We start from the raw sequence: 20,722 nt of genomic DNA, 5'->3' as shown, positions 1-20,722 counted from the left end.
AAGACACCGTAGGAAAGGTTTTGCTAAGTGTATGTTCAGGCTTCGCAGTTTTGATGATATTCTAGGATGAATTATTCATGAGAAATTATTATTCGGTTATTAAACAATACTTTTTCTTTACACTATAAACTCCTAATTAGTTTATGTTTAATTCTTCAATCTATAGGTTTTTTTTTTTTTTTTTAAACTCTAAAGTCAATGTTTGTTGTCAAATATTTTCTTCTAGATTTCATTGCCAGGGTTGTTGAGTTTTATCCTCTAAAGTCAATTACTATAGGAGTTTATCCATCAAAGCTGGTGGATTTTATTATTGAAGACTCCAAGTAAGTTCAGAAATTTTAAATTCTTGATTCAATACATAAAAAATAATAAACATTTTTTAAACATGATATTATCCACGATTTTAGGAACGATGGGATTAAATGCACAATATGGGATTCACATGTGAATGATGTACTGCCCTATTTTACTGACAATGTTGATGGCCTTATAATTATTATGTTGCAAATGTGTAGAGCAAAGCACTTAGACAGTAAGTTTCATCTCCCTATTACAATTATTTTATACACATTACCTAACCAAAAATAAACATCTAACAACTTATTTCTTTATTTCAGCTGAAGTCAGAATATCAAGTTCATATAATGCAACCAAGGTTTAGATAAATCATGGTTGTCCAGAGTTTGAAGTATTCAAGGCTAGGTAAATTTTACTTTTCCATCAATGGCTATTTTATTTTATTTAACTATCTGACCATTGAAACTTTTTCCAGTTTGAAGGATCATCAGACTCCTATTAGGAGTATGACAAATGTTTCAACATTTTCATACCCGAACAGTCAGGAATATTCTAGCAAGAGACATATGATTGTTAGCACCATAGCTGAAATTTATAAGAGGGCTGAGGTAATAATCATTACAGTCTCTTAGTTGTATCCAAATAATATTTTTAGATTCTTATTTGGATCATTTAACTCTCTATTCTATTTGACTAAAACACAACAGTCAGGCTATTACCATGTTCCTACAAAAATCAATGGATTGGAGAGTGCCAGTAAATGGTACTACTATTCTTTCAAGAAAGAAGGATGTTTTAGAAAACTTGACCAGAAAAAGGAATTACTATGGTGTGACACATGCAAAATTAGTTGGCAACTAGCAATTCCTAGGTACAGGTTGGGTGTTAGAGTTGGTGACAAGTCTGGGGATGCACCTTTTGTGCTATGGGATAATGAATGTGTTGAGTTATTAGGATTGAGTGCTTATGATCTCAGAAACAAATACTTGGAGGTTGGAGATTTTTTTTATCAACCTATATACTCTACTCTAGGCTTTAATAGTTAACAGATTCAAAATTCTGGAAAATTTAACTCTGATTCTAATTTGCAGGATCCTACTCAGATTCCAACAGAATTTGATTCTCTCAGGGGCAAAGCTATGGTTTTTAAAGTATCAGTAAAGAATGAGCACATTCGAAACCCTTTCTTAGCGATTCCTGTGGTGAACATAACCCAAGATGAAGACTTGGTGGCAGCACATTGTACCCTTACAGATGAGAAGGATGAGCTCTCAAAACTAATTGCTCGAGAGGAAGATGATGATGACCGTAATGTATGTAATTGACCTATTATACAGTTTGTTTTCTGTTGGGTTTGATTTTTTTTTTTTTTAAAAAACATGCTATTTTTCAACTCGGGATAATGAATCTGGAGATTCATCTGCCAGTAGCCATGCTGTACAGCAAATTCATAAACCTATGAGGGCACATAATGATGAACAGATATCTCCAGGTTTAACCAAGAGAAATCTGATGGACCAATTCTCATCCACTCAGGATGCAAAAAGATCAAAAGCAATTGTTATCAAGCAGGAGAAAAAATAAACTCAATGACTTTGTTGTTGTAATGGGGTTTACTAAGGGCTATTCTACATTATCTGTTTTTGTGACATTGGACAACTTTTATGGTTTTTTGGGACATGAACTTTTGGTTGTTTTTTGAACATGGCAATGGACATTCTGAAACTTTAAGGCAGATGGCCTTTGAACATTCTCGAAGTATTTAATTAAACTCTAAGACCATGACTTAGAGTTCATGTGATATCTTGGTGGTTTTAACTAACTATATTAACCTATGTTTTTTTTATTGAATATTATTCTATGTTTGCTATCTATTTTCTAATGCAGGTTGTATAAATGCTCATGACACATTGCACATTGAAGACTGTCACCAAGAAGCTTTAAAGACAATTCTATGTACACTTTGAATTGAAAATAGATATAGAGCATCAATTTGTAGGAATTTGTAATCTACACTGCTATTTAATATGTAAATAGCAATTTGAAAATTTTTACCTTTAAAAGCTCTGTCTTCATTTTGACCATCAGATGGTTCATCCCTTTCAAAGTTATGTCTTCATTACACAACACTTTAACAGTGTTATATAGTTTTAAGATTGCACTTTCCTGACATACAAACAAATAGAACAATATTATTCAAAATGGCTTAAATTACTTCAATTCAGCTATATGCAAAAATTTTAAAATTGATTTGCATAAAATTACTTATCAATGGGACTTTGTCTTGATCCATCTTACTATGGCGTCTCATAAAAATTTCACAGTGGTTAGTAAAGTGCAAAAACAATCAGTATAAAAGTCATTTGAGATCATAGTCATTTGAGATAACTATGAGTTCTTAAGACTCAAAACTGCCTTACACATAACACAATTTTGGCATTGGAAATAACTAAAAACCATAAAATTCTTTCACATGGTAATAATCAAAGGTTCAATATTCAATTGTTTTATAAAATGTAGTAAATACCAAAGGCATTTTTTTAATCCTTCAAAAGGTGTCCAGATTAAGTTTTTTACAGATGAAAACTACATTTTGACATAAATAATAAAAAAAAAAAAACCAAATTAAAAAAGTTTAGCTACATAACTAATAAATACTGGTGTGAATGAAATTCATTTCAGCAGTCCATTAAAATAACCAAGTCCATTCAGCAACACTTTAAAACAGACAAGTGTCACAAGTCCATTCAGCCGTACATTCATTTCATCAGTCCATTCAAATTACCAAGAACATGCTCACTGTGTGTGTAAATTTATCAAAAAAAAAAAAACAAATTGTAAGTAACAAAAAAACAATTTTAAATAAACTTATCAGGGAAATATATAATTAACATAAAGCTACATACATTAGCATCAGAATTAAAATTAATCAGATGCAATTTTTTGCAAAGAACTGCTAGGTATTAGATACAGAACTACATTGAATTATAGCACTGCCGTAATGTTCGACATGGGCATCAGAATAACATTTCATCATATACCATTTTCTGCAAGTAAATGGTTAGTATTAAATAAATATTTAAGTAAAATTTAAATAATACAACTCATCTGGGAAATATATAACTAACATAAAGCTACATACATTAGCATCAGAATCAGAATTAATCAGATGCAATTTTTTTGCAAAGAACTGCTAGGTATTAGATACAGAACTACATTGAACTATAGCACTACCGTAATGTTCGACAAGGACATCAGAATAACATTTCATCATATACCATTTTCTGCAAGTAAATGGTTAGTATTAAATAAATATTTAAGTAAAATCCTTTTATATACTAGAAAGACAAATTAATGGCAAAGCTGGAATACTAAAAGATTTTTCTTATTCCCAATAAGACTAATCATTAATAGGAATCAAATCCTTCTCTATATCAACTGAAAAATTGACTAATTGCAGTCTAATTTACTGACAAACAAATACTTATTCAAGCATGCTCTGCACATAAGCTACCATATTACACACAAAGGAATACTATTGCTCACTCAATGAGGAAGATCATTGCATCAACAGCCATCCGAGGCAAAAGGAAGAACGTAACAACTCAACCAGGTAATATACATTTTGTTACCTATAATGCTTTATCTGTATTGTTCTCTTTGTCCAAATGTTGAGTTAATTTTCTGCCTGCAAAATTTTAGGGAAGAAAAAATTAAACACAGATTACAGTTAGTTTTAAACACGGATATGAAGTTATAGATTTAAACCTATAAACATGATTTGTATAAGAACAATTTTTAGAAAACAAAAATACCTATTTAAGCAGATCTGTATATCCTTATTTGAGATTTGGTGTGTTAAAATCTGGATCTAGCAACAGAGAACTGTAGATCCGTAGACAAATACCACAGAAGATCTAAAATGTGTACAACCTCCAAATCAAAAAATTTCAGATCACAACAGCTCTAGATCTAGGAAGAGAACAGAATTGTGTAGTAGAATAGCGAAATAGCGTATGGGTTTAGCGAATTAGACAAGAAAATGAATAGAGTACATTGTCGGAGATCTGAAAGGAAGATAAAACCAAACACTCATTCTACATTTCCAGATCTGGAAACCTTAGAACTTAATAGTCTGTGTAATCTTGATGTCGAGAAATAGAGGATACAAGATTATATTTTAAGCTAAAGTAGAATCAGTGAAGGAGGATCAAGAATAGTAGATGATTACATACAAGTCTAGATAGGGCCATGTTAACACAGATAGAAAGAAGATCGGAAATGTCGACATTTCTTCGTCATTTCTGAGAAATGAATTCTTACACAGCTTGATGGATGATGGAGTACATTACACGTGTTGATACAGGTTGACATTTTTTTTTTTTGTTTATTATTTTTTTTAATATTTTACATGTATATTTGTATAGAGAAGGATTTGATTAATAAAAATACAGAATTTAGTTAAATAATTAAATAATTATTTCTTTAGTCTTTATAACATTTAACTGCTTACACAGTCATTGTTTAATAAATCATCTCATATTAAATTGGTACTAAAAAAATTGATGTATTAATCTAATGTTCCTTAACTTAGAGTTCCAATTAATATATATATATATATATATATATATATATATATATATATATATATATATATATATATATATTTATTTATTTATTTATTTATTTATTTATTTATTTATTTATTTATTTATTTAAGTAAACTCAGTGTCAATTGCGTATTTAATATGGCAGAAGATGAATGTGTTCAAAAACAATCTAGCAATCTGCAAAATCATTTTTTTTTGAAAAATGGCGTAACCCATATATTAAACCAAGAATTGAACGATAGAGTCAAAAGGGATCAAGTCCCAATACATACAGTGATCCTGATCATATGCTAATCTAGCTAGTGTATGCGCATGTAAATTAAGTGTTCTAGTAATAAAACTGAGCGAGCAATAATCAAAACTGTTGATAGCTACCTTACATTGGTCTACCACGATTCCAACATAAGATAAATTCGGCGTAGCTACTGAGCAAACGGCATTCTTAAACACGAGACAATCTGTCAAAATATCCACCTCAACCTCGTTTCGGTCCTTAAGCCAGGACAAGACTTCTTTGCAGGACAGGGCCTCCGCTATGAGAGGCGAAAAACACCCCGGAAGCTTCCTGTTGGCCGCAGCTCTGAACATGCCATCGTGATCGAGCAAGACTGCCCTGTACGTGGCCTGGCCGGTTACCGGATCGTAGCCAGCATCGAAGTGACATTTTGGCCGATGGACCGCCGCAGCCGGTACGGCAACAGCGGGCGCTGTCTGAGGTGCGCGGGCATGGACCGCCATGTAGCTTGCCTCTGCCGAGGCAGCGCGACGCCAGACGACTACCGGCCTCCTCACCGCTCTTTCCCACACGGTTTCGTTTCTGGCAAAATCATTTGGATAAAGAGAATCACATCAACTTTAGAGATCAGAACATTTCAATACCATTACAAGAATTCAACACCCCGTCAAGCACTCAAATGGGTGGTAAATAGTTATTCTTTTCATTATATTTTTTGAAAATGAAATTTTGTTTTATTGTAATATTGAAGGATTGCTTTTTGTTGCTCTTTTGTTCAGGTAATGAAAACAATCATTTGTCAGGCACTTCAAAGTCTATTTTGACATGCAACAACACTTCAACAACGAATAAGAGGCGTGTACTTAGACCTCTTCGTAATTCAATGGATACCCCATCTAGCACCGTGACTAATGGTATTGGCGTATTGTTCTTAATTTGTTAAGTCAATTGTTCGTTAAACATTTTATATATTATGTTAAATCTTTTTTAGATTTTTAAGACTATATCATTGTTAAATACCGCTACAATGTAATCATTTGTAAAATGTTATGTTTTTAAAATTTGTAATTAACCTTTAAAATTCTTATTTTCTAATAGTCCCAGGTTCTTATACAAATTCAAGAACATGCTAACAGACAATTAGGGAAGTACCGAATGTTAATCACAATATTATTTGTCAACCGTTTCAAAACAGCATAAACGGTAATTTCATAAAACTCAATAATTGGAGTTTTTAATGATTTTTCTCATTCATGTCATTCATATTAGTTTTTTAATTTTTTCTATTTCACACATTTTAGGTTCATGTGTTGTTAATCCAACATTAACTCAAGGCAATGTACGGTTGAATCGGTTGTTAATGCTTGAGTTTGACACTGTCACTAGAGGATCAACTTCTGTTACATCTTTGCAGAATGGTTAGTATATTATTTTAAAATTTTTGGAATTAAATATATATGTTGTTTGATTGCTTGATTGTGTATATTCAATTAAACAAAAACTAAAATTCGCAATAATTTATATAGGTACATATTTAGATTTTGGTGATCCAATATATTCATGTGACCATTGTGGTGCGGTGTTTTGGATGGAAGAAAGGATCAACCAAATTTTGGGAACTTCAAGACCAAAGTATTCGCTTTGTTGTACTCATGGGAAAATAAAGTTGCCTACTAAACCAACTCTGCCTGCTGCTATATTTGATTTGTTTTTTTAAGAATGACAACAAGAGTTGTCATTTTTTACAAAATATTAGGTCCTACAACAATATGTTTTGCTTCACTTCAATGGGTGGGAAAATTGATAGGACTTTAAATAATGGTACTGCACCACCCGTTTTCCGCTTACACAGTCAGAATTTTCACCTTTTGGGAAGCCTAATGCCAGAATTTGGCTCTAGACCGAAGTTTGCTCAATTGTACATTTATGATACTCAAAACGAAATCCAAAATCGCATCAATGCAATAAGGTACGTCAATTACATTATATATAAATTGCATTTATTAGTTTTTACTGCAATATGCTAATTAAATATATTTTGTGATCAATATACAGAGAAGATGATGTGCACAATAAACTACATGCGGATATAGTACAAGACATAAAAGACGCATTAAATCAAAACAATGTCTTAGTAAAAAGTTTTCGCATGGCAAGAATAGAGATTGAAACAAATCCAATGGCAAAGATTAAGATCAAACTAATAGGAAAGAGGAATAAGGATGCCCGAACATATAATTTACCACAAGTTAGTGAAGTTCTGGCTTTGATAGTGGGAGACTTAGATCCAAATATGGGAGAACGTGATATCTTGGTGGAATCAAGATCTGGTATTTTTAAAAGGATTAGTGAATTAAACCCAGTTTATCTACCACTACAGTACCCATTGTTATTCTCATTTGGTGAAGATGGATATAGAGAGGACATTCAATTCTCAGGTGTTGAACAACAAAGCCGACCTGGTCGTATTAGGATTAGTCCTAGAGAATACTTCTCCTATTATATTCAAGATAGGAAAAATGAGATGTCAATATTGTTGTTCGCAAGAAGGTTGTTACAACAATTCCTGGTAGATGCATATACTATGATTGAATCGGGATGTTTAGTATATGTTAGGACCCACCAAAGATCATTGAGATGTGAGTCTTATAAATGCTTGACAGATGCTCTGGCCCGTGGTGAACTTGATCCATCTGCTCAAGGCTGTAGAATTATTTTGCCTTCAACTTTTACAGGTGGTGCAAGATATATGGTGCAAAATTACCAGGATGCGATGGCAATATGCCAATGTATTGGATATCCAAATCTGTTTATTACATTCACATGTAACCCAAAATGGCCTGAAATTGTATGGTTTTTGGAAGAAAGGAGATTAAAGGTCGAAGATCGGCCAGATATAATATGTCTTGTTTTTAAGATGAAGTTAAATGCTCTAACTAAGGAGATTCGTAAAGAAAACATCTTTGGTTCTGTTCTAGCATGTAAATATTTTATATGTTAAAAGGTTTAATAATTATTTGTTTATTAGCAAGTACTTTGATCTATATTCCAAAATACTAAATTTATTAAAGATTTTTTTTTTTTGTAGTGATTTATACCATTGAATTTCAGAAAAGAGGTTTACCGCATGCACACATATTGTTGTTTCTGGCAAATCATCATGGGTCTGTTGCTGCAACAAATTTAGACAAATTCACTTCAGCAGATATACCAAGTGAGTTGTGCGATCCAGAGTATCACAAAGCAGTAGAAGAATTTATGATGCACGGACCGTGTGGTACGTGTAGGAAGAATTCACCATGCATGGTTAATGGTAGATGCTCCAAATACTATCCAAAAAAAATATGTGGAGAAATCAACAATGGATGAAGAGGGCTATCCTGTGTACCGTAGGAGTGACAACGGTAGGACCATAAAGAAAAATGGTATTGATCTAGATAGCAGCTATGTCGTTCCACACAACAGACATTTATTGGTGAAGTATAGGGCTCATATAAATGTGGAGTGGTGCAATCAATCCAGATCAATTAAGTACTTATTTAAGTATGTGAACAAGGGGAATGATTGTGTTACTGCTGAATTCTATAACAGTGTGGCACTGTGGCTGATGAAGCTACTGGAAAGGTAATCGATGAGATCAAAATGTATTATGATTGTAGGTATATTTCACCCTGTGAGGCAGCATGGAGGATGTTCGCCATTGATATACAGATGAGGGATCCATCGGTAGAGCGCTTGAGCTTTCATCTACCAAATGAGCAATCAATCATATTTAATGATGATGATGTTGTCAATGATGTTGTTAACCGTTCAACTGTGTGACAAAGTATGTTCACTGCATGGTTTGATGCTAACAGCAAATACAGCGAGGCAAGAAATTTGACTTACGCTGAAATGCCAACAAAATTTGTATGGAAAAAAGATAAGAGAGAGTGGCATCCAAGGCAAAGGAAGTTTGCAATTGGTCGTATTTTTTATGTTCCGCCAAATAGCGGAGAAATCTTCTATCTTAGATGTTTACTAAATATTGTGCGTGGACCAAGATCCTTTGGTGAAATTAAATATTTTGAGGGGGTGCAATATACTTCATTTAGAGATGCCTGTTATGCACATGGTTTAATCGAGGATGATAAAGAGTATGTTGACGCGATCAGTGAAGCAGCGATATGGTCCTCAGCACATTCTTTACGTAAATTGTTTGTAACTTTATTGACATCAAATTCAATGGCAAAACCAGAAAAAGTATGGGATATTGTTTGGAAATACCTAGCTGATGATGTTGAGTTCAATGCTAAAATAAATACAAGTAATCCAGGTAAACAATTCTTCTTCAAAACACTTACTTAAATGTACTTTTTTTCATTTATATATTAAACTAATTTGTTTATAAATTATATAGATTTGATGCTCAATGACGAACAGAAGAAAATGGGGCACTCATGGAAGTGGAGAAGTTGTTGAATACTTGGAACTGGTCTCTAAGTGATTATCCACCAATGTCGATGCCAGTGGGAAGTCATGAATACTATTTCGGTAATCGGTTGTTATACGAAAAATTGGCGTACGACAAAGAAGCGTTAAAGCTAGAACATGAATCACTGTTTTCTAAACTAACTGATGAACAATTACTCATATACAACAAAGTGATGGTGGATGTTGAATCTAATAAAGGTGGTTTGTTCTTTGTTTATGGATATGGTGGAACTGGCAATACATTTTTATGGAGGACACTGTCGGCTACTTTAAGGTCAAAGAGAGAAGTTGTTTTGAATGTAACATCAAGCGGTATAGCCTCACTACTTTTACCGGGTGGAAGGACTGCACACTCAAGGTTTCCTATCCCCATTGCAGTGAATGAAAACGCAACTTGCAACATTAGCCAAGGTAGTCCACTTGCTGAATTGATTATAAAAGCTAGGTTAATCATAGGGGATGAAGCTCCGATGATGCACAAGCATTGTTTTGAAGCACTAGATCGGACGATGAGAGACATTGCGATTCACCAATCCAAAAAGCTTAGAAATGTTTTTTGGTGGAAAAACAGTTGTACTTGGAGGTGATTTTATACAAATACTACCAGTTATACGAAAAGGCAGTAGACAAGATATAGTACAAGCAAGTATAACCTCATCATACTTGTGGAGTAATTGCGAAGTACTACGCTTAACAAAGAATCTGAGGTTGCGTGGTATTCAAGTGCAGAAGAAGTTGAAAAGTTAGACAGTTTTGCAAAATGGATTGCTGATCTAGGAGATGGAAATTTAGGAGAAGAAAAGAATGGTATCTTCAATATAAGGATTCCAGATAATTTTGTTCTAAGAAATGAAGTTGACCCCATAGCAAAAATTGTCCAAAGCACATTTCCTTTGTACGGTCAGGGTCAACTAGATCATAAACATTTGGAGTCTCGAGCTATATTAGCTCCAACATTAGATGTTGTGGACAAGGTGAATGAATACATGAACAGTATGAATGAGGCAACTTCCAAGACATATTTGAGTTGTGATTCGGTTTGCAAGTCAGATACAAATGCTGATATGTTATCGGAGGTTCACACTACAGAGTTCCTTAACAGTTTGAGATGCTCCGGTGTTCCAAACTATTCTTTAACATTAAAGTTTGGATCGCTAATTATGCTGCTCAGAAATATAGACCACTCCTTGGGATTGTGCAATGGTACAAGGTTGATCATTACACAATTAGGAAACCATGTGATTGAAGCTCAAATTCTATGTGGCAACAATGTAGGCACCAGGGTACTAATACCACGATTGGGATTAACTCCTTCTGACCTAAGACTACCGTTTAAATTTCAGAGAAAGCAATTTCCAATAATGTTGTCATATGCTATGACAATAAACAAGAGTCAAGGACAAACTTTATCTAATGTCGGACTACTATTAAAGAAACCCGTGTTTAACCATGGATAGTTATATGTAGCAGCATCTCGGGTTAGTAATCCAGATGGGCTGAAAATCTTAATATGTGGAGACTCTAATGTGGGTTTGAACACTACAGAAAATGAAGTGTACACCGATATTCAATGTCATATCATAATGTTATTATTGTTTTGTATATATGTAATAGTTTTTTTAAATTTAGAAATGCTGCCAATTTCAAAAAATATGGCATATAGCCACTATAATAATAAATAAGATTACTTTCAATTTATTAACATAAATGCAATATTTCCAAATTTATGTCTATGCATCGCACAGGTGAAATACTAGTTTTTAAAAATTGTATTAATCTGAGACTTTGACTATAGGTTGATCGGGAATGGAAATTTCCCGTCCCCGCCAAATTTCCCGCGGGGACAGAAACAGAGGATTTTTTCAATTCCCCGCCAGGGACAAGAAAATTTTTCAATTCCCCGCCAGGGACAGGGACGGGGAGTATGCTCCCCGCCCCCGCCCCACCCCGTTGCCATCCCTAAATAGGTTGTATATGTGGGTATCCCCTTCTCTTATTATAAATTAATATATTATGTATTTTTAATTAGTATATTATGTATGTCTAATTATAACTAAATGTATATAATCTATAACTAAAAGTACATAATGTATTAATTGTATGTATATAATATACTAATTGGTGCACCATAACCCCAACAGATATCAAGTTTCAAATTAACTTACATTTTTGTCTCAATTTTTATAATAATTAAAAATAAATTAAAACAAAAAAAAAACAAAAAACAAAAAACAAAAAACAAAAAGAGGAATAAAAATGTAACTTTATATGAACTAAAAATACAAAATTTTCTTAAATCTTCTAAACTACTGGACAAAAAAGGAAAAAATAACATATTAAGATACAAACAAAAAAAAATACAAACAAAAAGTATTGTACATATATCAAATTTAGTCCTTGACTATTAATATTTTCAAATTAGGTACATGACTATTAAATTTGTACTATATTTGATTCTTAATTATTAATTTTTTCAAATTAGATACACGACTATGTAATTTGTATCACATTTAGTGCTACCGTCTAATTTTTTGACCAAGTTTTCATCCAATTAATTCTGAAATCTCAACAGAAAAGTAATATGTTCTAATTAAAAGAGTATTTTCAGATAAATAATTGCTGAAATTTTTGTTTTCTTGTTGAAATTCAAGCAATAGTTGGTTAATAAATTTAACAGTAGGACCCAAATATGATATAAATTACAAAGTCATACACTTAATTGAAAATATTAATAGTGAAGACCTAAATGTGAAATTTAATTATACAAACGAGCACAAGAAACTATGGGCCAATAAACTGATGTTTCTGCCACCAGAGAGCTCTTTCAATCACAAGTTCACACACATCTGTTCTAGAAAGTAGAAACAAAGAAATGATAAAAACAATCACGCTACTGCTACTGATACCATCCCAGACGAAACCCGCAACCAAAATTCTAACCCGCGGAGTCCCTTTTCTTCTTCCTATCAACAATCAAGAAAATTGAGATTTCTGAGAGCAACTATTTCCCCAACAAAACTACGTTTCCCTAACAAATCTGTTTGGGAAATAGATTCTCTTTTACCTGTTTGTATCGAGTTTGCTAGTCAACCGCCCAAGTCCTATTGTGGGTTTTGTTCAAAATCCAATTTCGATCTATGAACATGTGAAAACCCAGTACTGATCTTGTTATTTGGATAAGGGCGATTTCTACAATTTGTTGTTGATTGGTACAAAGATCAGATCTTTTATCAGGAATTCTGGGTTTTCTCGATCTGGGTTTTGGTTTAGGAGCTATGAATTTCAGAAGCTTGGAGGAGTTTTGGCCGGTGTACATGAACCAACACTCGAAAGCAGCAACAAGGCGCTGGCATTTCGCAGGCACCCTTTGTAGTATCATGTGGTTGATATACTCTGTGTTGTTTAATTGGTGGTGTGTGATTTTTGTGCCTCTGTTTGGGTATGGCTTAGCCTGGTACAGCCATTTCTTTGTTGAGAAGAATGTGCCTTCAACTTTTGGGCACCCGTTTTGGTCTCTTTTGTGTGATTTCAAGATGTTTGGATTGATGCTCACTGGTCAGATGGATAGGGAGATTAAGAGGCTTGGTAAGAGGCCTGTTTTGCAGGCCTATTGATCATCCCCTTCTGCTTGGGTTTCTTGTTTTTTGTTCAATCTATAGTTGTAAAAAAAAAAAGTGGAATATTTCTCTTTGCTTTGGGTTCTAGTTTTCATACTTGGATTCCTTTCTATGAAGTTGTTTGGATTTGATGATCATGATTACTACCCTTCTTTTTTCTTGAAATTCATCTTTCAAGTATTCAACAATCAACTGCATTCCTTTGATCTCATCACAGATTTGTTTTTGGCTAATGGGGTATACCGGTAATTGGTAAATCATTTTGTGAGTAGAAGTTGATGGGGCATATTTTGTTTTGGTTTAGGTTAATCATATCCCCCAATGGTGATCACATATTCACATTGCTTTGGTAGAAACATGAACCCCAGACATTTGAGGCATATAATAATGTGCAGAAAACAAATTCAAAAATGCATTGTAAAATTTCACTTGTGTTTAACATATGTCATTGGCCACAAATGGAACTGATATACCACATTAGGGAAGTGATACATTCTCAGCCTAAATAATCTTGTCCCCAAATTACAAGTTATATTCTAAACTGGGTTCTAGCCTTTCAGGCTTAGTTGAGGACTTGAGTTGAGGTGGCATGTCTGTCTGTCTGGCATTGAGATGCCATGATATAAGATCGGAAAAGAGGTAGTGGTTGCGGGTTTCCCTCGTTACCCCAAAAAAGATTAGAAAAGCATGTTCGTCCTCAGTGGCAAGATTGTCTACCACCCTACTCATGATCTGTTGTTGTCTTCTCCAGTTTGTTGTGACCACTAATTGTTCAAGTGAAAATGTAGTTACATACATGGTATCCTGTGGACAAAATATGCCAAACATGCATTCTGAGCATTGGCACTACCAGAAGCCATTTCAACAGTTTGTGTAACTTAACTGCAATTGGAATGTGATGAAAGAAGTATTCAAGAATGAAAATCCATTCTTGTCAAACACCGGTGGTATAAAATATCAGGTCTTGCTTTTTTTTTTTTTTTTTTGTGTGTGTGTACCTAGAGTTTTCACCGTCGAATACAGTGACTAATCCCCTGTTGAATTGTAGGTACCTCTTTTGGGAAAATTTAAGGTTGCTTCAGTCTTGCTTGATTGTTCAATCTCCTTGAGAGATGATTATTTATCTAAGAAAGGCATGCCATAAAAAGCTTAAGCTAAATGTCAAAGAGATGATTATTTATCTAAGAAAGGCATGCCATAAAAAGCTTAAGCTAAATGTAAGGACACATCTGTATAAAATTGTGATATATGAATGAGCAGAGAACAAATGCTGTACAATACAAACAAGCAAAATGATAATTAAAAAAAAAAAGAAAAAAGAATTAAAGCTGATTAATGGGATTAGTTAAAATCTGAGTTCCTGCAAAGTAGAATTATCGTACTCTTGAAGCATACTATTTATTTTGCGTTTCCTTTCGGCCAATATTCTGTATGTAATACAATGCAATGCTGCTATAAAGAGCCAACCAGAATATAAAAGTTTCCTGACAAAACCTTGAAATAAATACCACTACGAATAAACTCATAATCAAGCAACAGGCATAGTGTTCCTAACCCAGAAAAGGAAAACCTCAATGACTAATTAAGAAGACAACAGTAGAAGTTGACAAGGAACCGCAGTTTGAAAAGGAGTAGAGATATTTCGCATGCTGATGTAGTTTCAGCAGATTCATCCTTCAAGTTGGTTGTCTTCACACAACACCACAGCAACTGATCGGAATTGGTGCCAAGTGAGATATCAGGCAAAGCTACGGTTTGGTTCAAAATTAACTTCAATATTTGAACCGTCTGGCATCAATTTATCATATTGACCATCCCCTTTAAGCAAATTCCCATCTGAACCTCCAGACATTTTGTTGGATTCTGAAACCTCGGATTTCAGCTTCTCATGCTTCTCTTTTAATTCAGAGAAATTCATAGCCTCTGCCATGCTCTGCTTTATTTCCTGCTTCAGAGCCTCAATCTTGGCTTTTGACTCTTCATCCGGTGTCTTACCTGCCTTAGCTACCTCAATTTTCAACAACTCAATCTTGTTTTTCAAATCAGTCGAATTCACAACATCTTCCATAACATGACCAATTTCACTGTTAAAGCTATCTATTTTTACCCTGGCATCTAGGAACGAAGGTGAAACGACATGCAAACCTGAGGGTTCAAGAGCAGCTGCAAATTCAGATTTTATCTCACTTTTCAATTGAGCAAGTTTATCCTTCAAACCTTGGTCTAACTCTGCTAGTGTTGACACCCCACTTCTCTTGATATCAGCCTTTAAAGCTTCAATCTTCTTCTTCAAATCAGCACGGCTAACAATTTCTTTGTATGTCTTATCAATCTCCTGCTTCAAGTCAGCTTGTTTGTTACTCTTTGCTAAGAGATTGTGGGCTTCGGAAATTTCTTTTATCATATCACGCTTATATTTTATGTCCTCAAAATTAGGAGCAGCAGAAAGCTTTTGGTTGAACTCATCATTCAGCATGTCAAGCTTTTCCATGAACGCACGTTGATTGGACTGGTCATTTGAGTTCTGCACCTTAGCAAATTCTTCTCTTAGTGTTACAATTTTTTCATAAAAACCCAAGAATTTGGCAGCCTCTGTATATTCGTAGTCGAGCTCTCTTTTGAGTTTTTCTATCATCTCTTTCGGACCAGACTCTGGAATCTTTGACGATGATTCACTTGCTTTCAGTATCTGTTCTTTCAGTTTCTCAACCTCATCCCTCAACTCAGCCACTGGAGTCTTCTCAGGCGCCTCATCCCTCAACTCAACCACTGGAGTTTTCTCGGGCACTACATCGGGCACCTCTTTCTTTTTCATGTTGGCTGTCTTCTTTGGTTCTACAGGAGTTCCCTCCTGGAAGGCATTAATAGTTCCCATTTTCCTGAACTTAAGCATCCGGTGCTTTAACAACTCTTCTGTATTCATTTTTCCAAGTTCCTAAAGACATGGTTATAAGTCAATGATTTTATTTCCTGACAACTGCAGTTAAGAAATAGAAACTAAATAACTGATCACTTACATCCATTGATTCAAGAATTGCAGTCTTAATCTGCTGGGATGTCCAATATGGATCAGAGTGTGCACCTCCAAGTGGCTCCTGCAACAGGACAAAGGCTATATCAAATACCGCTAAAAATATCACAGTTTAAGTGAATTAAGTGGACAAAGGGGACAGTGAGAAGACAATCAGATTCAAAATACATGCTAATCTCTATAAAACATATTAATACAGTCTATCAAATCTTCAATGACTTTAAGAAACTACAAAAATGAAAATAACATCTCAGCTACCAAATATTGAATCTTATTCCAGTATAGTACACACCCTAGCCAGAAAGAGTTATAGTTCAGAGTGTCAGATAGACTGTAAAGTGGTTGAAAGAGGTAAATAATTATCATTATAAAAAAGAGAGGAATTCGAATTTAGTTTTATATATATATATATATATATATATATACACACATATACACACACACACAGAAGAGAAGGAATATTACAGGGATAACACCATCAGCTACTTGCAGCTTGCACAGCTCTCGAGCAGTAATTCTAAGCCTCTCAGCAGCCTACATGCCCATGAATGCTATAGTTGGTTATAATATTCATATATTTTCTGATACAAAATTTTAGAAAAATGAGTTCAACCTTTGGAGAAGCCTTTGCAGTCTTCCACAAAATAGCCGCACATGCTTCAGGACTGTAAGGTGAAAAAAAAGGTAAGCAAATCAATGAAAGTTCAAATTACAAATAGAAGTGTAATGAAGACACAACCGACTTCAAAGAATGGCACATAACAAAACCATTTCAATAGTTTAAAGGGTGCAAATTCAAGTACCTGGCAACATAGAAGACTGAATTTTCAAGCATTAACAATTTATTGCCACAGCCAATAGCCAGAGCACCTCCAGATCCACCTTCTCCTATAACAATACAGATAACTGGCACTTTCAAACCAAACATTGACCTCAGGTTATGAGCTATTGCTTCCCCCTGCACATAGCAATATAATTAATTACGTCCAGAATGAATAGCCATTACAGAAGACGTAAATGGGCCAATATTGTTCACATACTTGGCCAAGTTCCTCTGACTTGAGGTCTGCATATGCCCCTGGAGTGTCAATAAAAGTAACAATGGGAAATCCATGATGATCTGCATAGTACATCATCCGTAGAGCCTTCCGATAACTATTGAATACATATTTAGACAGTAAATTACTGCAAAAGGATAGCAATACCTTGAAAAAACTAAAGATACAAAAATAATGCATACCCATGAGGTGTTGGCATCCCAAAGTTCCGCTGTATGTTCTCCTTTGTGTTTCGGCCCTTTTGATGACCCATGAACATAAAACTTTGGCCATTGATCTTTCCAAGACCAGTAACAATAGCTGGGTCATCATACCCAGCTCGATCACCATGGAGCTCCACAAATTGCTGTTGACATAAATGATTTACAAGCTTAAAACACATTGGAAAATCAGAAATGGAACAAAGGCATATAATATTGAGAAGGGCAGTATAACAAGACCTGATCAGTGATATTGAACACATGATCAAGAAAAGTTGGCCTGTTAGGATGCCTTGCAATATTGACCCGTTGTATAGGTGTGAGATGCTTGTAAAGATCCTTAAGAGCCTGAAATGCATATCAAAAGAAGAACAAATGTTACAAGGCAAATATTAACACCAATGGCTACATGCAATGATCTCAACAGTGAAATTGAAGTGCTCAAATCAAATGTTTAGAACGCTTTTTCACCAGTGATTAACTAGTTTCTGTTTATGCAACATGCTGCATACTGCAAAGATGATTCTTACCATCAAACCTCAAGATTGAAGCATCAGCCTTTTGAATGCAAGAACTGAAGTTAGTGTGTTTAATCATGGTAGAGCCTAAATCTAGGTATACAATTACATAAAAACAATACAAAAGAGTGCATCATAATCCTCAAAGATTATAAATACTAGCACAAAGGTACTTAAACTAGACTTTTGAGTTGAAGTATTTGCATTTGTAACAGTTCATAAGTACATTTTATGGAACAACCTGCTGATACTTGTTTTCCAGAGAAATAATTTGATCACTGAAGTCAAGCCCAGTTTCGTTTGCCATTTTTTGAACCTGTAATCCAGGAAAAATTTCTTCTCAGGAAAAAAAACACTACTCAAAATCAAGATGAAAATTTTCTTGTTAAACACAGCATGCTAGACTAATGAAAAGAACATACATCAATAATCTTCTTCTGTAGACCAATAAGAGGTTTCTCAAAGTCCAATATGACAGGCTTTGGCTTTTCTTTCAAAGGCTTAAAAGGAGACAGATGGCGAAGTACCCCTCCCTTAACATTTGGATCAAGATCCTTTGGCCATGGATGAATGTGCTTTTTAACTTTCCTAAGCTTTGCAGAAACTGCAAAGTCTCGCTTCTTGGAGCCCAATCTAGCCCTTCCCAGGGCTTTCAATGGCACACCACAAACACCACTTCTTGAGCTACGGAGGAGGTCTGAAGCTGAAGCTTTAGTAGCTAAACTTCCAGCAAATGCAGGTGGAGGATGAAATGTTGAAGCCATTACCTGACTTCACAAATTTTGATAATCCAAACCCTATTATATTAAAGGGGGGAAAAAACACAGAAAAGTTATCCAATTTAGAAATCATGGGTAAAAATGTCAGGAAAAGAAACCACTCTTAACATAAATACAACAATTCTTCCTCCCATTTCTGTCAATTAAAAGGAATCACTGGCGGAATAAGATAACTAATCTTTAACCAAATGATATGGGTTCATATCTCCACCAAGTCTTAACAAGCAAAAAATTCACAGTGAACCTTGAGCAATTAGTTGACTCTTAATTACTGGTATCTGAATTCTGGTTCTACCTCCTTCCGACTCTCCAACCCCCTACTACTATCTAAGCTAATCCTCAGGGAATCTGATTGATACCAGAAGCAAACGCAAAATAGAAACATACAACATTGAACACCTTTTTTTTTTTTTTTTTTTTATAAATACTCTAAGACACTCAATATAGTTGAATTGAACAAAAGAGCTTTAAAACTCAGCACTCAGCTAAGCTAATAAACTAAAGCACTAAGTTGTTGACTTAGTAGGAAAATGAAGTTAAACTTGAGAAATATGGATCGAGATCAGCTTATTTTCAAATAACACTTATCCGTTCCCTCCTATTACCTTGGAACCAAAGCTTCCAAGATATTACCACGTCAGCAAAATCCATACAATTGTTAAGAAATCCCGCCATATAACTTAGCTCCCTACTCATCTCAACTTCCACTACACCTTTCTACATTAGCTCACAATTAGTAAACCAGGGCAAATCCTACCGAAGAAGCAGTATCAGTAGAGCAATTAAAACTCCAAATCAGGAGAAAAGAAATACGATACAAATAAATGGCTACGTAGCTTGTGGTGGAGGAAGAACCTGGAGAATGCGAGAAGCGCGAGGGCGGAGCACCGGAGTCCGGCGGCCGCGGGAGCAGATCTGAGAAGGCGGCGATCGGGCGGAGATTGGGAAGGAGAAATGCGGAGAGAGAGAGAGAGAGAGAGAGAGAGAGGGGATAGTGTAGTTAGATTATTAAGGAGGGAGGGAGCATAGAGAAGATCGTCGATTTTAGGAAGAGAACAAGGTGAGTAGTGCGTGCAGAGATAAAAGCAAAGAAAAGGGGCGGACTGTGTTTTCGTTAATTCTTATGCTTGCTGCAGGGGCAGTTCCGGAAATTCCTTTTGTAGGCTGTGTTCTTCTTAATTAGCCAGCTTTTTTCGGTTTGGCCGTTGGGCCGAACAAGCTCAGCTCTTCACTCTTCACTCGCTCTGGGACGGCAAATTATTGTATGCACCATGATGCACACATGGTTGTATGGGCAAATTATTGTATGGACCATGGTCCACACAATGTTATGTGGACCATAATAAAAAGTACATTTTTAATATATTAAATGTACATTATTTTTGTACTGAATGTACATTATACAATATAATGTACACTCAGAACAAAAATAATGTATATCCCCTGTATGCAATATACATTATTTTTGTACTAAATGTACATTATTTTTGTACTGAATGTACATTATTTTATAGTAGACAAAATATGGTCCACACAATAATGATTGGGTTGTATGGATCATTACAAAAAGTACATTTTTAATATACTAAATGTACATTATTTTTGTATTGAATATCCCTTATATAATATAATGTACACTCAGTACACAAATAATGTACATCCCCTAAATACAATGTACATTATTTTTATATTGAATGTACATTGTTTTTGTACTGAATGTACATTATTTTATAGTATACAAAATATGGTCTATACAGCTTGTGGAGACCATGGTCCACACAATAATGATTGCTCCAGGACTAATCCTTATCCCTTGAACAAAGGTGCATAGTGCATTGTGGATCCTGGTTCTATACGATATTGTTTTGAACTTTAATTTTGATGGTAATTGTTTGTTGTTCAGT

General features: G+C 34.6%; 2 protein-coding genes across 6 annotated transcripts; one reads left to right on the top strand and one right to left on the bottom strand.

Annotated features, from left to right (window-relative positions):
• The first annotated feature begins 8,970 nt into the window (after positions 1-8,970).
• Positions 8,971-11,072, top strand: LOC109157775. Its single transcript, XM_019305616.1, has 3 exons — positions 8,971-9,457; positions 9,565-10,198; positions 10,298-11,072. The coding sequence occupies exons 1-3, from the start codon at positions 8,971-8,973 to the stop codon at positions 11,070-11,072; spliced, it is 1,896 nt and encodes a 631-aa protein (XP_019161161.1).
• A 3,529-nt stretch (positions 11,073-14,601) lies between these two features.
• Positions 14,602-19,930, bottom strand: LOC109157857 (acetyl-coenzyme A carboxylase carboxyl transferase subunit alpha, chloroplastic). Of its 5 annotated transcripts, none has more exons than XM_019305700.1 (11): positions 19,674-19,930; positions 18,462-18,810; positions 18,281-18,355; positions 17,762-17,869; positions 17,504-17,667; positions 17,304-17,418; positions 17,067-17,221; positions 16,877-16,928; positions 16,729-16,797; positions 16,250-16,327; positions 14,602-16,167 (listed from the first exon to the last, which is right to left on the bottom strand). In XM_019305700.1, the coding sequence occupies exons 2-11, from the start codon at positions 18,801-18,803 to the stop codon at positions 14,971-14,973; spliced, it is 2,355 nt and encodes a 784-aa protein (XP_019161245.1). In that variant the 5' UTR covers positions 18,804-18,810; positions 19,674-19,930; the 3' UTR covers positions 14,602-14,970. The 5 variants fall into 5 exon arrangements, with proteins under 5 accessions (XP_019161245.1, XP_019161243.1, XP_019161241.1 ...); XM_019305698.1 differs by having other exon boundaries at positions 18,462-18,844; positions 19,674-19,929; XM_019305696.1 differs by having other exon boundaries at positions 18,462-18,836; positions 19,674-19,929.
• Between the last annotated feature and the right edge of the window lie 792 nt (positions 19,931-20,722).

This window comes from Ipomoea nil, unplaced genomic scaffold (genome assembly GCF_001879475.1).
Source record: "Ipomoea nil cultivar Tokyo-kokei standard unplaced genomic scaffold, Asagao_1.1 scaffold2792, whole genome shotgun sequence".
Lineage (NCBI taxonomy): Eukaryota > Viridiplantae > Streptophyta > Magnoliopsida > Solanales > Convolvulaceae > Ipomoea > Ipomoea nil.
This window is presented reverse-complemented; position numbering and strand designations above follow the sequence as displayed.